Source organism: Hypomesus nipponensis, chromosome 1 (assembly GCF_054491055.1).
Source record: "Hypomesus nipponensis isolate SF chromosome 1, ASM5449105v1, whole genome shotgun sequence".
In the NCBI taxonomy this organism is placed as follows: domain Eukaryota; kingdom Metazoa; phylum Chordata; class Actinopteri; order Osmeriformes; family Osmeridae; genus Hypomesus; species Hypomesus nipponensis.
Window position 1 is genome coordinate 3,032,898 of NC_140361.1, and position 14,603 is coordinate 3,047,500.

Sequence of the window (14,603 nt, forward strand, 5' to 3'; positions counted from 1 at the left end):
GCAGTAGGCCTTCACGCTGTCACCTCTGCGGTTTCAACGTCTTGGGAAGGGACGAAGGTTCCTTCGTCTTGGGATCAACCAGGCACCGCTGTCCAGAACATTCCCTGGCTTGAACTCCATTTCTTTCTTTTGGCAGGAGGTAGTATTTTTTTTGTCTGTTGAGATCATTAAAGGTATTAGTTACCTCTCCCTCCCCAGTCCTCATTAGCCATGCTGAATCCATTTGTTTAGCAAGCAGCTCAGGGAGCGATGGAGATGGGATTGATTTATTAGCACTGATTTTGGCCTTTGAGACCATCATGATGACGACAGGGGTGCTTCAAGAATTTCAATGGAGCAGGAGGGCGCTCTTCTCTGGGAGATCCTCCTTGCGTGGCTCAGCTGCGGCCGCGTCTGAGGACGCTGTCTAGATCCATCATTCAGGCCGTGCAAATATCACCGAGACGTTTCCGAACCACGAAGAAAAATAGCTCCGCATCTGGGATATGGTGTACTGTACTCTCACATTATCAATACAGAGAGTGATGATATTAATTCATGCCGAGAGTGATGATATTAATTCATGCCGTAGATGAAATGTAGGCGTCGTACACGCAGATGTTTGTGTGATAATATCTTGGAGGGCTATAGGTGCCCAGCTGTCTTTGTTGATTTTCCGTCCTATGTTACATTTCTCTCCGAAATGTTTTATGATGAATCTACATATTTCTGCTCTCCGGGGTGATACATATTATTGGGAAGCACTCGATCTCTGCCTCCACTTCCTGTCGGCTGTAATAGCTTCCAGGTGAGAGGTGTTTCTTGGTCCTCGCCTGGGAATGCTTATTAAAACTGTTTTCCTATTGATACAGTTGGTTTGATACTTACCAGATTTGACAAAATAAAGATCTCATGTTTGGCATAATATTACAAGAGAAACATAAGTAAATTATTTGGCCTGGAATTGCTGGAAATGTAACATTGTTAAAGCTCAGACCTGAAACCGAAAACGAGGTCCCCACTCCACATTTGGTTTTCATTATTTTTTTGCTCGAAAATTTAACAATAGCACCCAGGGATTAAGTCATGGAACAGGTCACAGCCAAGCTAAACATCCTGCCTCCCCCAGAAAAATGAAGACAGATGACGAGGGGAAACAGGTGTAAAGTGTACTCTTGTGCTTTGCTTTTCCCTTTCGCTTGTTGGAGTTCTGTACGGTGCTCGTCTTCGAGATCCAACATCCAACATCTCACTGAGGTCTGAGGGAGGGAGGAGGGAGAAGAGAGAGGGGCGGGGGGGGGGGTGAGTCAAAACAAAACAAAACACTTTCTTGTCCCCTCGCTCCCCCCTCCTTTGCACACACACACAGAACAGTACATGGTTCCTGGGAACTGTTGAGAGAGTGGCAGGATCTCCAGGGGTTGAGCTCTTGAAACGACGAGTGCTCCTTCCACTCTGCTACATATGTATGAGATTGAGTTTCTGACCCGGGGGGAGGGGGTGGGGGGGTGGGAGGGTTGGTACAGAGGTCCCTGAGAGTTGCTCAGACTCACTCTGAGGGGTCACTGACTGACATGATGACATTAGGAAGCCCCCCCCCTCCTGCAGTGTAGATTTAGTGCACGGTCTGTACTTTATATAGTATATAGGTATGCAGTATATATTACAGTATGCTGTATACTATAATCCACATGCACACAGTGTGTACTGTATCTACAAATAATATTTTGTAAATCCTGGTATGTTGTTTTTTCACGCTGAAATGGTTGACACAGTTTCGTATCTGCAGAATTTGTGTGCGCTTAATTATTTACAAATGTATTTTGACTGATAGACACTCACATGCTGTGAAGCCAACAGCTTAACAAGTGACACACTGAGTGTGATCATGTAACACTTGTCACATCTTGTGAAGAAATTGGAAACGTTTGTGTCTGTGTGTGTGTCTGTGTGTGTGTCTGTGTGTGTGTGTGTCTGTGTGTGTGTCCGTGTGTGTGTGTGTGTGTCTGTGTGTGTGTCCGTGTGTGTGTCTGTGTGTGTGTCTGTGTGTGTGTCTGTGTGTGTGTGTGTCTGTGTGTCCGTGTGTGTGTCTGTGTGTCTGTGTGTGTCTGTGTGTGTGTCTGTGTGTGTGTCTGTGTGTGTGTCTGTGTGTGTGTGTCTGTGTGTGTGTCTGTGTGTGTGTGTCTGTGTCCGTGTGTGTGTCTGTGTGTCTGTGTGTGTCTGTGTGTGTGTCCGTGTGTGTGTGTGTGTGTCTGTGTGTGTGTCCGTGTGTGTGTCTGTGTGTGTGTCTGTGTGTGTGTCTGTGTGTGTGTCTGTGTGTGTGTCCGTGTGTGTGTCTGTGTGTGTGTGTCTGTGTCCGTGTGTGTGTGTGTGTGTCTGTGTGTGTGTCCGTGTGTGTGTCTGTGTGTGTGTCTGTGTGTGTGTCTGTGTGTGTGTCTGTGTGTGTGTGTCTGTGTGTGTGTGTCTGTGTGTGTGTCTGTGTGTGTGTCCGTGTGTGTGTCCGTGTGTGTGTCCGTGTGTGTGTCCGTGTCTGTGTGTGTGTCCGTGTGTGTGTCCGTGTGTGTGTCCGTGTGTGTGTCCGTGTGTGTGTCCGTGTCTGTGTCCGTGTCTGTGTCCGTGTCTGTGTCCGTGTGTGTGTCCGTGTGTGTGTCCGTGTGTGTGTGTCTGTGTGTGTGTCCGTGTGTGTGTCCGTGTGTGTATCTGTGTGTGTGTCCGTGTGTGTGTCTGTGTGTCCGTGTGTGTGTCCGTGTGTGTGTCCGTGTGTGTCTGTGTGTGTGTCCGTGTGTGTGTCCGTGTGTGCGTCCGTGTGTGTGTCTGTGTGTGTGTCCGTGTGTGTGTCTGTGTGTGTGTCTGAATGTGCAGTAGTGTGTGAGTGTGTATTTGCAAAGTTTGAATTTTTGCTTGACATGGACCAAGAATATTAAACGTTTTGTATGTGATTGGAGTCCAATCCAGTGATGTATTGATCGCGTGTCACACAAAGTCATCCTGAACAGTGGAACTCTTATGGATCCTTACATGCCATCAGATAGGGTACAGTATGATTGGCGTGAAACTCAACACATGAACCTACATCCATTACAAAGGACTCGTCTGCTCCAAGACAAAAGCCCTGACCAGGGTCTAAGGGGCGGGCTGACTGCAAACGTGCAAACGTACGCACCCAGACCAAAATAGTCATGGGCTCCACAGTCAGTCCAGTACATGCTGGAACATCTGTTAATATGATCTGCTGTGTCACATCCCATAATCTAAGTAGCCTCATGTGGTCACTGTAGTCTCAACCCCTAACTTAGACTCCGTCCTAACGATGAGGAAATCGCCGAGCCCTCCACTAAAATATGAGAACTTTATTGACAAAGCCTCACGGCTTGTGCAACACATGGTTTTGATGGGCCTACATCGAATTTCCCAAGCTCCTTCAGCCCCCTGCGCTTCCCAGGAACAGTCTCTGGCCAGCTTGAACTTTTATACCGGTGATTTACATACCTCTCCACTGCGCAGGGCTGGCAAAGGGCTCCAGTGTCATCACAGGGCTGAGGCCCAAGGCACTTCCTGTGCGAGATGACTTACAGTCGCTCCGTAAAAAAAAGCTTGAAGGTTTTTCTTTTCTTTCTTACGGTGTACGCCCCCCCCCCCCCCCCCCACACACACACACACTGACCTCCAAACTAGGCCTGCACAGTCACCATGACATCATAAACACAGAGGAAATTGTTTAATTCTTCAACGTTTACAGATGTATGGAGAGATTGAGTGACGTTACCCCCCTCCCCCCATTCCCTAACACAACACACCTGCATAGCATCCTTAACACCTCCCCCCATTTCACTGATTGACCTCGTTTCAACAAGTCCTCCAAAGGTTATTCTACAGCATGTCAACTGTAAATGTAAATGCTCGGTGTTGCATGACAAAGTAGATTTCTCTTTTTTTTTTGTCTAAAAGATTTTTCTGTCCATCTGTACAGTGTTCTGCGATTGTCAAAACTGGCAAGTGTCTTACGTTGCCAATTGCATCATCGGTATTGTGTCAGGATTTCACAAGTGATGGAAAGTGTGTTATATCATCTCATTGGTCTTCTTAAGTATTCCATCTTTCCCTGCCTTCACACACATATGCCTTGCTTATCCCAGTTCGATGTGTTGCCAGAGAAATCACCAGGGGGGAAAAAAACCTTGTTGAAATTGGGATAACATGACCTTTAAGAGTTTACAGGTTCCGTCTGAACCAGAACCCGTTTTCCATTAAATCTTTACAGATGAAACCTTGATTATGTATTATTGAGTTTTCTGTCTCAAAAATGTCAAACCCGTTAATAGTTTCTCTATGTGATGAACCACTTGTTGTCGGACGGCGGCCATGTTTTCTATAGCTTGGGCAGCCTAGTTTCCCCCCCATGCTTGGCAGGACCTAGATGTATTTTGGCTACGACACAGAGGGGAAGTGGTTTAGTTCTGGGACAAGGAGTTTTTTTCTGCGGTGCTTTGGAAGGCTTGGCAGGAAAGTCGTCACTAACAAGCGATCATGCGTCTCTACATTCGCAGTGTTTCTGGCTGGCTCGAGAGGTAAGAGAGGTAGCTGGTAAGCTGTGCCACCGACTGCTCTCCTGGTCGGCGGCAGACTTAACTTCCCGCCGCCTCCCTCCGTCTCTCAGATTGTCGTGGTTCTGATCCTCCTACGTCTGTGTAGGATGTAAAACAGACTTCCTTGTTGGAAGCCGCAAAGTGGATAAAGCCCTTCGCTGATTCGAAGGCATCACAGGGAATTATCTGCGAGCGGAGGGCAACTCTATCTCTGTCTCGCTGGAGCTGCTCTTACCAAGGAACCTGTTACAGCTCACGACCCCTTTGAAGCAACTTTGAAGTAGAACAATGCACACTCTTCTTGTGCTGAACCAAGTGTTGTTCAGTACAGTGCTCATGTACCGTATCTCACTGTTTAGAGTAGGACAAGTTAACCCCTCAAAAATGTGTGTGGGACCACTTTTAAAACAGGAATACTGTACTCTTGGTGTGAATAAGTCATATTTTCATGACTTTTCCTTACAGAAGGAAATGATGATGTTCAGGTAATGTTTGTGCAACGTGTCTGTAAGTCATTGAGAAGTATTTCCTCTATAAGTGAGACCTAGAATGATGATTGTGATCAATGTCTGTCAAATAAAGAGATGTTTTGCGGATCCAAGATCCAAGGCTTTTAGTTTGATCGATTTATGAGCAATTTTCAAGGGTGAGCTTATTTGGATAGCTTATTGGAAAAAAAGGGTATTAGCCATGCCGGTCTCTCTAGAGAGATTCATGATCAGGTTTAAAAGTCCATGTTCCTAATGGAGTGGAAGGATGCCAATACAGTTTCTAAAATATCCCGAGAGTAGCCAAGCCAAATGTAATCTTTATTAGACTGTTTCTGTACAAAAAGCACTGGATCACAGAAAAAACATGCAAGTATGTACAGCATGGTCAAAGACAGGGAAACGACAGCTGGAGAAAATCTCACCAGTTGTATTCTAAAGACATTAATTAAACATTGTGCTTTGATATAATTTGATGATATATTTCATATTTCACAAAGATGCAGTACCTATCCCCCCTTTCACATTGAATCAAACATTGAGAAAGTACAATTTGCAGTTTTAAAAAACATCTGCTGAAAACCAGGGCGGCAAAAGCAAGCTTTCTACAACTATGAAAAAAAAAAAAAAATGCAAGCTATTTGAAAATTCAGTGTGTGGATGGAAAGGATATGAGGAATGGAGATGAAGGAAAGGATTGTGAGGAGTTGGCCAAGTTTTAACTTGGGGAGAAATTCCCATGTTTTCATTCAAAATGGGCTTAGAGGTCAACAATATTGAAGTCAGATGTTTAGTAAGGAGTGCAAGTGGGCTCTAAAAGCTATATCTCGTTCTCATAATTCAAAATGTTTTTTTTCCAGCGAAGCCAAACAGACTTTTACCTCATAATAATATTATGACTAGGTAATGCCACCCAATGGAGATTTACCTCACTACACATAATTTGTTTACAGTCAGATACATTATGTACCGTTATTGTGATGTGGATGGGTGGAATCGTTTCTCCAAGAAACCCTGACTAGACACATTCATTACGCCTTATAGGCTAACGGGCCATGGATACCAAAGTAATTTCATCATAATTTCAATCGAAACCTTTACTAAATAAAAAAATATCATTTTAGTGTTCTTCATTCTTTAAATAACAGTAATAAAGGCATTGTGTTTGAGCATGGTCTATTGTAAGGCATCAATTATGTAATTTGTCTTTATTTTTGAAAACATTCCACTGAGATGTGGAAATATAGCTTGCATTACAGTAACTCAATTGCATAAGTAAATGATACAGATTGTGTGCAACAACGATAACACCACCACCAACAACATTAACATCAATGGAAGGTTCCTTGAGATCAGTGATCCTTACAAATGAGTGGTTTTAACTTGAGTACGGGTATGTCTTTCACTATACATTCACCCTCATCGAAACATAATGAAAAGAGCAGTGTCCAGCGTGAGGATGGACAACATATATTTAACTTCAACCACAGAACTGATGGCTATGCCTTCAAATAAAAAACTAAAAGGAATGGAGAAAAGAATGGATTAGCTTCTGAAATATACAAATTCACATGACAAGGAGATTGCTATTTCAGGCAGAAAGGTCAAGTCCATAATGACAAACCATATGGGTGCATATCTGTACTATCCTTCGTCTTTTTTTTTTTTTTTTTACATTTTATTTTTCTCCCCGCTCACTAAGATGCATTGCTCTTTTAAGTGCCTCAACTAAAATAGTGCATTAAGAAATAACTGATTATACACAATTCACAATAATACACAAAGGACAATAATAAGAGGAAAAACACAAATGTTGTATACAAAAAGTTAAATATAGTATCGGAAAATTATTATTATTTTTTACAAAAGTGGTGGAGCGTTGATCCTGCTTTCAAAAACAAGGGTGACCATGTCATGACAAGACTTTTTTGTTTTTACAAAAAGGTTCTTCCTCTCACTTATTCACTCTTTTTACAATATCTAAAAGGTATTAAGACATCAAATGTGTTTACGTATATATTTGAGACTATCATTCAGGCCTAAATCACAAAAGGAATCCCAAAACATACGTTATAAATACATACAAAATAAGCACAATCAGAAGAATAACAAGAAATCTGGTACCTAAACGTGATTAAAACTGCTGCAAGCATTTCTGGTTAAAATCTACCACTCAACACACCCGGAAGTACAACTATTGTACTGTATTTCAAAAATGGTTGACACCCAAAAACAAACCCTGGAGTTGGCCAGACATTACTGAGATAACGTTGGTGAACAAATGTTAGTATAACATTTGTATTTGCTTTTCCGGCAGAATTCCGCCAAACCATCATTAGATTAGAAAATTGCTGTATTTTCTTCCAAAATATGCTAAATACACACACCATTAAAAGCTATGGTACACCAAAGAAAATGCTAAAAGACACTGACGTTAGAGATCAATGCTCTTTAAAGAGAATTTCTTGACGTTATCGGGGGTTAGATTCCCGTCCAGCATCACACTAATTGTTTTAAATTTGACAGAGAAAGATTGTTCCTGGATTCTGCATTTACATCAGCTGTAGTCGACAACTCTCATTGGTTTTTCCTACTCACAGTGGTTCAACTGAGTCGTAGCCCAGTTCTTAAGAGGATCCAGTCTAAGGAAACTTCGGCCTTGCAAATAAGCCTTGTTAACTGGGACAATATTCACACAACGAGGTGTCCATACCAGCCATTAGACCATAGTCTATCCTTCACATTGCTATATTTTCTGACTGGCTAACCTTTTCATCAGCGTGCTTCTGGTTCGGACAAGCAAGATCACTCGTGTCCCTGATGTTAAAGAAGGAGCTGACCATGAAGTCGACTACGGGCACCTATACAAACATAATTTAGCGACGTTGAAAAGTTCTGTGGAACTGTGGCGGTCTGGATTTTGTGGTGTTGCGGTTCTGGTTCCTGGAAAAGCGGGAGTTATGTCCACAAGGTCGGGGAAATTCAAGCTGCGCTTGTCAGTGATTCTGTGGGCCAGGGTTGCTGCGTCTCCCAGGGAGGATGTCTTCCTTACATAGGGGGGACTATGAGTCCTGCCATGGCTGAAAGACACAAACACGACGATTATCACTCAAACACAGGCTACGGACGGTATCAAGCGCACTGAGCGTTAACCCAAAATGCACGACATCGTTGGGACATCTTGAGCTTTTGTGACGTAAACACTTGTCTCTGCTTTGAAGATCACTCATTCGTATCGTGACGCATACGTCATTCGTAAATAAACTGACGAACTGCAACTGAATTACACGATAGAGAATGCAACTGAGTTATAATGATTCGGTTTTGATGTTTTGAATATGAGTAGGTTCCCAAAAAACAAATCCCCAAATTCATCTCCACCACAGAGCCAGAAGTTATGGATCAACTTTGACCTCATGACCCAGCCCTATCTCAGCCATATCACTGTGGTTCGGCCGTGATGCCCAAAGTTTACCATTACATGTTTTCTCAGCTACGGAATGCACCCTTTATATATTCTTTCGACTGAAAGGGGGCGGGACTGGGAGGCAGGAAAGGGGCGGGATGCTCACCCTGTAGGCTGCTGCCATTGGTGGTTGTGCAGGTGGGGGGCGGGGATGTCTGTGGCCGCACGACAGGGGCGAAGGCGCTCTTCTGTTTGACTGCAGAGATCATATGGACAGGAGAGAATGAATAAGGGCCTAGGGGTCCAGCGGAGAAGAGAGGGATGGAGGAGGAGGAGGAGTAGGAGGAGGGAGAGGAGGTAGGTCCTAACGGAGGGCTGTAGGAAGTGACTGAAACAGACAGGCAGACAGACAAACAGAGGTTGGTGAGTGGATGGACTGAGATGAGGTGTAACATGGTCATGCATGGGGGGACCTGGGGTGCATGGATGCCTGGCTACAGGGAAGGACTGAGGGCTGGAGACACATGCTCGGAGCAGAAAAAGGTGCAAAAATCTGCAAAGTTGATCCATAACTTGTAGGCCCGAATCAGACGTGGACAAAGACGGTACCTTTGACCCAAGGCAGCAGCAACTTCCGTTCTGGTTTTCTCCCGAAATAACTGTGTTTCTACAGAGCATCTGCGCCTACAGTGAATTCATCCCACCACAAGCTGACTTCCTGTTTGTCACGCACTTCTACGATTATTGTTTTGGTCACCAATTTGTATTAGTCAGGGAAAGGCAGCTGAAGTTGCTGTTACTACTGTACAACTTAGATGTGTTACTACGGTTACTGGGTTTGTTAACATCACATAACTCTCGAAGCATTACTAAACGTGCAGTGAAACAGTTGTCACAAGACATGTTGCCTGTATTTCTAAAATGTTACTTCCCAGTCCCCCAAAATACACAGTTGGTGAAAATCATATTCAAAACGGAACCATGTAATGGACAGTGAAATGCTTTTGAGCATTATGATATGAATCACACAATCAGAGCAGTTTTGCTTTGGTAAGGTACACATCATCTTTACAGTTATCGTGAGATGTTGAGTTCGGCTGGTTCAGCTGTGTGACTTCAGACCGAAGCATGAATGGCTTGATGAGGGTGTTAGTTGGTTAGCGGTGGACAGCGATGAGGGAAGTGAATGAGGGACAGTCAAAGTTTGGTGTAGTGAACGGAACCACGTCTGCGTGGAGCAGAGGGGCTAAACACACCCCTCCTTTCATCTCCTCAGCCTCATGAACCCTGACCTAAAATTGATCCCAGAGATAACTGTGTCTGCCACGCTGAGGCAGGAGATAACCTGGGGGTTATCCTCCTGCAGGTAACCAACACCTCAGTCACCCAGCTCTGTCCTGTCACTGTTTACGTTTAGCTGCTAAGTCACGGTTGAAATATACAGTTTGGCAATAACGTAAATCCGCCATCCGGTTAGGATTGTTTTCACATCGTTCAGGGTTACTCTACGACTGTCCCAGCACACACACGCCCCCTCAAAAAAACACACTGAGCTCCATCTACATATCTGGACATCCCGGCGCCTGCAGAGGAGAAATTATCCCCCACAACAGGTGGCAGGTGGTTTGAGACGGGGTGAAGTGCTCGGCTGTGCCCCCTGCTGAGCCCCAGGGCTGGGTACAGACTCACTATGCCCCCTGCTGAGCCCCAGCACGGGGTAAAGACTCACTATGCCCCCTGCTGAGCCCCAGGGCTGGGTACAGATTCACTATGCCCCCTGCTGAGCCCCAGCACGGGGTAAAGACTCACTATGCCCCCTGCTGAGCCCCAGGGCTGGGTACAGACTCACTATGCCCCCTGCTGAGCCCCAGGGCTGGGTACAGACTCACTATGCCCCCTGCTGAGCCCCAGGGCTGGGTACAGACTCACTATGCCCCCTGCTGAGCCCCAGCACGGGGTAAAGACTCACTATGCTCCCTGCTGAGCCCCAGGGCTGGGTACAGACTCACTATGCCCCCTGCTGAGCCCCAGCACGGGGTAAAGACTCACTATGCCCCCTCTTGCGGGTCAGAGACTCACTTGCGTAGGGAGAGTTGGCGCTGGATCCGTTGAGGAAGCTGGGCGACCCGGGGACCCCCAGGTTGGTCATGCCCGCGCCGTATCCGTTCATGGTGGACGTGATGGTGTTGTAGTTGGACTGCTGCGGGGTGGAGGTAGGCACGTAGCCGCGAGGAGACACACTGTTGGAGTTACGGGAGTAACCTGGACATGAGGAGGGAGGGGGGAAGGGAGAGAGAGAGAGAGCGAGAGAGCTTTAATGGAAGAGAGAAATCGATGATTGTGTTTTGAGGGCCGTGAGTTTTGCTGGGGAAACCAGGAAAGGCTCTTTCTAGAGTGGTGTGATCTCCCTCAGCACTTAAAACAGAAACGCTAAACCTACACCCTTGATGAAGAGGTGTGTGTGTGTGTGTCGCTGGTTCCCTAATGCAGGGGAAGCATTGAGGCTTTGCTGGGGATTGTCCCTTTCTGCCTCTCGCTTCACTGTATTCACTGACATGTGTTTCCCATCGCCTGCAACCGCCCCAGCCCCCCGCCTCCCCCGCCTCCCCAGCCCCCCGCCTCCCCAGCCCCCCGCCTCCCCAGCCCCCCCAGCCCCCCGCCTCCCCAGCCACCCCAGCCCCCCTCCCATCCCTTATCCCAGGACAGAGACTAGGCAACGGTTCTCCTTCTGGGAATTGCGTTGGCCCAAACCAGGAAGTTGGAGAGAGGGAGATAAGGGAGGGAGGGGGGATGACATGGAGAGAAAGAAAGGGAGTGAGAGAGAAAAAGAAAGAGAAGGGGAGGTAAAGGGTGGGAGAGAGAGAGAGAGAGAGAGAGAGAGAGAGAGAGAGAGAGAGAGAGAGAGAGAGAGAGAGGAAGAGAAATAGAAAGAGAGAGGGGGAGGAAGGAACACAGCTCTACTTGGCACACTGTAAATGTTGTGCCTTCGGGTCAGCAGGAACATGGGTGCCTCATGCAAGGATGGGGTTAAAGGTCACGCCAGAGGACCACTGGAGCTCTATGCCAACCAGCTGAGGAGAGGGAGGGGGGGTGAGGAGAAGGAGGTGAGGAGGGAGAAGAGAGGAATGAGGCGGGAAAGGGGGTAGAGGATATTAAGGGGGGCAGGAAGGAGAGGGAGACGAGGAGGGGGGAGAGGAAAGGGATGTATGAGGTGAAAGTTCAGGTGACTACACCACGGTGCTGGGTTGAAAGACACAGGACAGCCAGGCCTGAGGGAACCAGTTAGAAACTCTATCCACCAATCAGGCGCTGACGAGGCGGGCAGGCCCTGAGGAGGGCCGCGCCTGCCCTCAGACGGCAACCAACACCAGAGAACGGCTGAAATCAGACGTTTGCACGGAGACAGTGTGACACAAAGCAGACGAGTGGCGGTCTGTGAGGGAGGCCCGAGCGGACCGCTACCTCGTGTGTTTGAGAGGCCCCATGCATGTAAACCGCCTGTTTTTCTTAATGATTTCATTTCAACACGTAATTGAAGGAGACGTAAAGAATAACGTATTTCATTGCGCTGTAATAGCGAGGGTGAACCAGTCAAGCCCTTGGCCTGCAGTTCCAGTGACTGTGAACGTAAACCTGTGGTATTGTACATTTCCTCCCCAGCCTCCATGCTTTCCCATGACCTCATGGATTCCTGTAGGTGTTCTCTGCTCGGCGATGTCAAAAACAGACAATGGAGAGAGGGAGGAAAAGAGAGGGGGGGAGAGGAGAAGGGGAGGAGAGGAGAGGGGGAACTAGAATGGCGAGGTGTCAGGGGAGTGAACGCAGTTTGGCGTGTTTTTTTGTGTGTGCGCGCACGTGTGTGAGGGGCGTGCGGGAGTGTGTGTTTCTGTGTGTGAATGTGAGTGTGTGGTAGGGTTGTGAGTGTGTATGCATGAATGTGACTGTTTTCCATCCCCAGTGGGTTGATGCTATCCTGCAGACAAGAGAGAGAAGGACCTACAGTAGGATTCATCTGCAAAACAAACATGCATGGCCGTATTGCTGATGTGTATCCCTCTTTCCTACGCCCACAAAGGGCTCGTTTCCAAACGCATCCGTCTGTGTGTGTGTGAGTAGTCTGGAAGACCACAGTACTGTAAACACATGCAAATTTGCTGTCAAACACAGGATGTTAACGACAGTGACAGACACACATGCAACCACATGCTCACACTGACTATATGCACATACATAAACACACACACAGTTCCTTGAAACCTTGTGAAAGTGTGTGTTGTTGGTTGCACTGTGTGTGAGCTGGGTGTTTTATTCATGATATGTCTTCTGTGTTTCCTAACTCATTAGCACCTCCCCTTCCTCAGTGCTGTTCATGCTTTGTGACAGAGAGCGGGTGTCCCTGTTCACACACACACCACCTCACCAAGGCTATGGGGTGCAGCTCACACACACACACACACACACACACACTGCCTCACCAAGGCTATGGGGTTCAGCTTACACACACACAAATGCACGCACACGCACACTGCCTCACCAAGGGTATAAGTGTAGCAGTCACACACACCACCTTACCAAGGGTATAGGTATAGCAGTCTCACTCACTCACCCACACCCACACACACACACACACACACACCACCTCACCAAGGCTATAGGTGTAGCAGTCACACACACACGCTGCCTGGAGGAGGGCAGAGCAGCAGCTCTCACCCTGGTCCGCCTGCGAGGCCTCGGAGATGTTGACGGCCAGCTGGCTGCTGAACGAGTTCACCCCCATCATGCCGGAGTGGGCGGCCGCACCCGTCAGGGAGGGCAGCTGGTTGTGGCTGCGGGGAACGCTGTACAGAGCCTCGGTCAGGTCTGCTGCGCGCTTCAGGATGATCTCCTGGAGGAGGGGGGGGAGAGGGGTGGACGAGGGGAGCAGGAGGGGGGAGAGGGGTGGACGAGGGGAGGAGGAGGGGGAGAGGGGTGGACGAGGGGAGCAGGAGGGGGGAGAGGGGTGGACGAGGGGAGGAGGAGGGGGGGAGAGGGGTGGATGAGGGGAAGCGGAGGGGGGGAGAGGGGTGGATGAGGGGAGGAGGAGGGGGGAGAGGGGTGGCCGAGGGGAGGAGGAGGGGGGAGAGGGGTGGACGAGGGGAGGAGGAGGGGGGGAGAGGGGTGGATGAGGGGAGGAGGAGGGGGGAGAGGGGTGGACGAGGGGAGGAGGAGGGGGGAGAGGGGTGGATGAGGGGAGGAGGAGGGGGGAGAGGGGTGGATGAGGGGAGGAGGAGGGGGGAGAGGTGGGAGTGAGGAAAGGGGGGAAAGAGAGGAGAGGGAAAACAGGAAAGGTGAAGATGAAACACTTTCTTTCTTGTGTGTGTGTGTTTGACATTCTGTTTTGTTTGTCTGCTACATTAATTCTTTGATCCTTGTTATAATGAGAAAGACAAAATGACTCCAAAAGCAAGTAATCACCCTTATCTACAGTATATTTACCAAAAAACGCATGTTTTACAAGGGCCGTAACAATCTCTGTAATTGGTTTGATGTCATGTCTAGAGGAGATCTAGAAGGCCCAGGTCTCTCTCCTGTCTCACCTCTACAGATGTCTGACTAGAGGTCTCTCTGACCTGGCTGTGTCGCAGTACAGCTCCATCTTATCAAAACTACGATCTCCCTCTTTCCTCCACCTCACAAGACTAAGACATGAACCACTGCAATACCATGTCCCATGTCTGGAGACTATCTAACCATCATTTCGATGTTTTTACTAAACTAATGTCACAAGTCTCTGGAAATGTGAATAGTGTGTGTGCAGTGTGTGTGTGTGTGCACTGTGTGTGTGTGCAGTGTGTGTGTGTGTGCAGTGTGTGTGTGTGTGTGCAGAGTGTGTGTGTGTGTGTGTGCAGAGAGTGTGTGTGTGTGCAGAGAGTGTGTGTGTGTGTGCAGAGTGTGTGAGTATGTGTGTGTGCAGAGAGTGTGTGTGTGTGCACTGTGTGTGTGTGTGCACTGTGTGTGTGTGTGTGCAGGTCCGTACCTGGTTGTTGTGAGGCATCCCGTACAGAGCTTCCACCAGGTCTGCAGCCCGCTTCAACAGCACCTCCTGCAGACAACACCTGATGTCAGCTCCACACAGCCTGCATCCTACAGCTCCACACATCCTGC

The 14,603-nt window shown here is 47.7% G+C and overlaps 1 protein-coding gene across 4 annotated transcripts in view; it reads right to left on the reverse strand.

Moving 5' to 3' along the window:
• Positions 1-5,353: 5,353 nt before the first annotated feature.
• Positions 5,354-14,603, reverse strand: part of LOC146301856 (transcription factor COE3) — a 91,030-nt gene continuing 81,780 nt past the window's right edge. For 2 of the 4 annotated variants that reach the window (XM_084700204.1, XM_084700149.1), the window contains exons 12-16: positions 14,476-14,541; positions 13,170-13,344; positions 10,539-10,721; positions 8,626-8,715; positions 5,354-8,133 (exon numbers count right to left, since the gene is read on the reverse strand). In XM_084700204.1, coding sequence (XP_084556330.1) covers positions 8,102-8,133; positions 8,626-8,715; positions 10,539-10,721; positions 13,170-13,344; positions 14,476-14,541 — 546 coding nt within the window. In that variant the 3' untranslated portion in view covers positions 5,354-8,101. Of the gene's footprint in view, positions 8,134-8,625; positions 8,848-10,538; positions 10,722-13,169; positions 13,345-14,475; positions 14,542-14,603 lie in introns of all 4 variants that reach the window. The other 2 variants (XM_084700076.1, XM_084700264.1) reach the window with 2 other exon arrangements.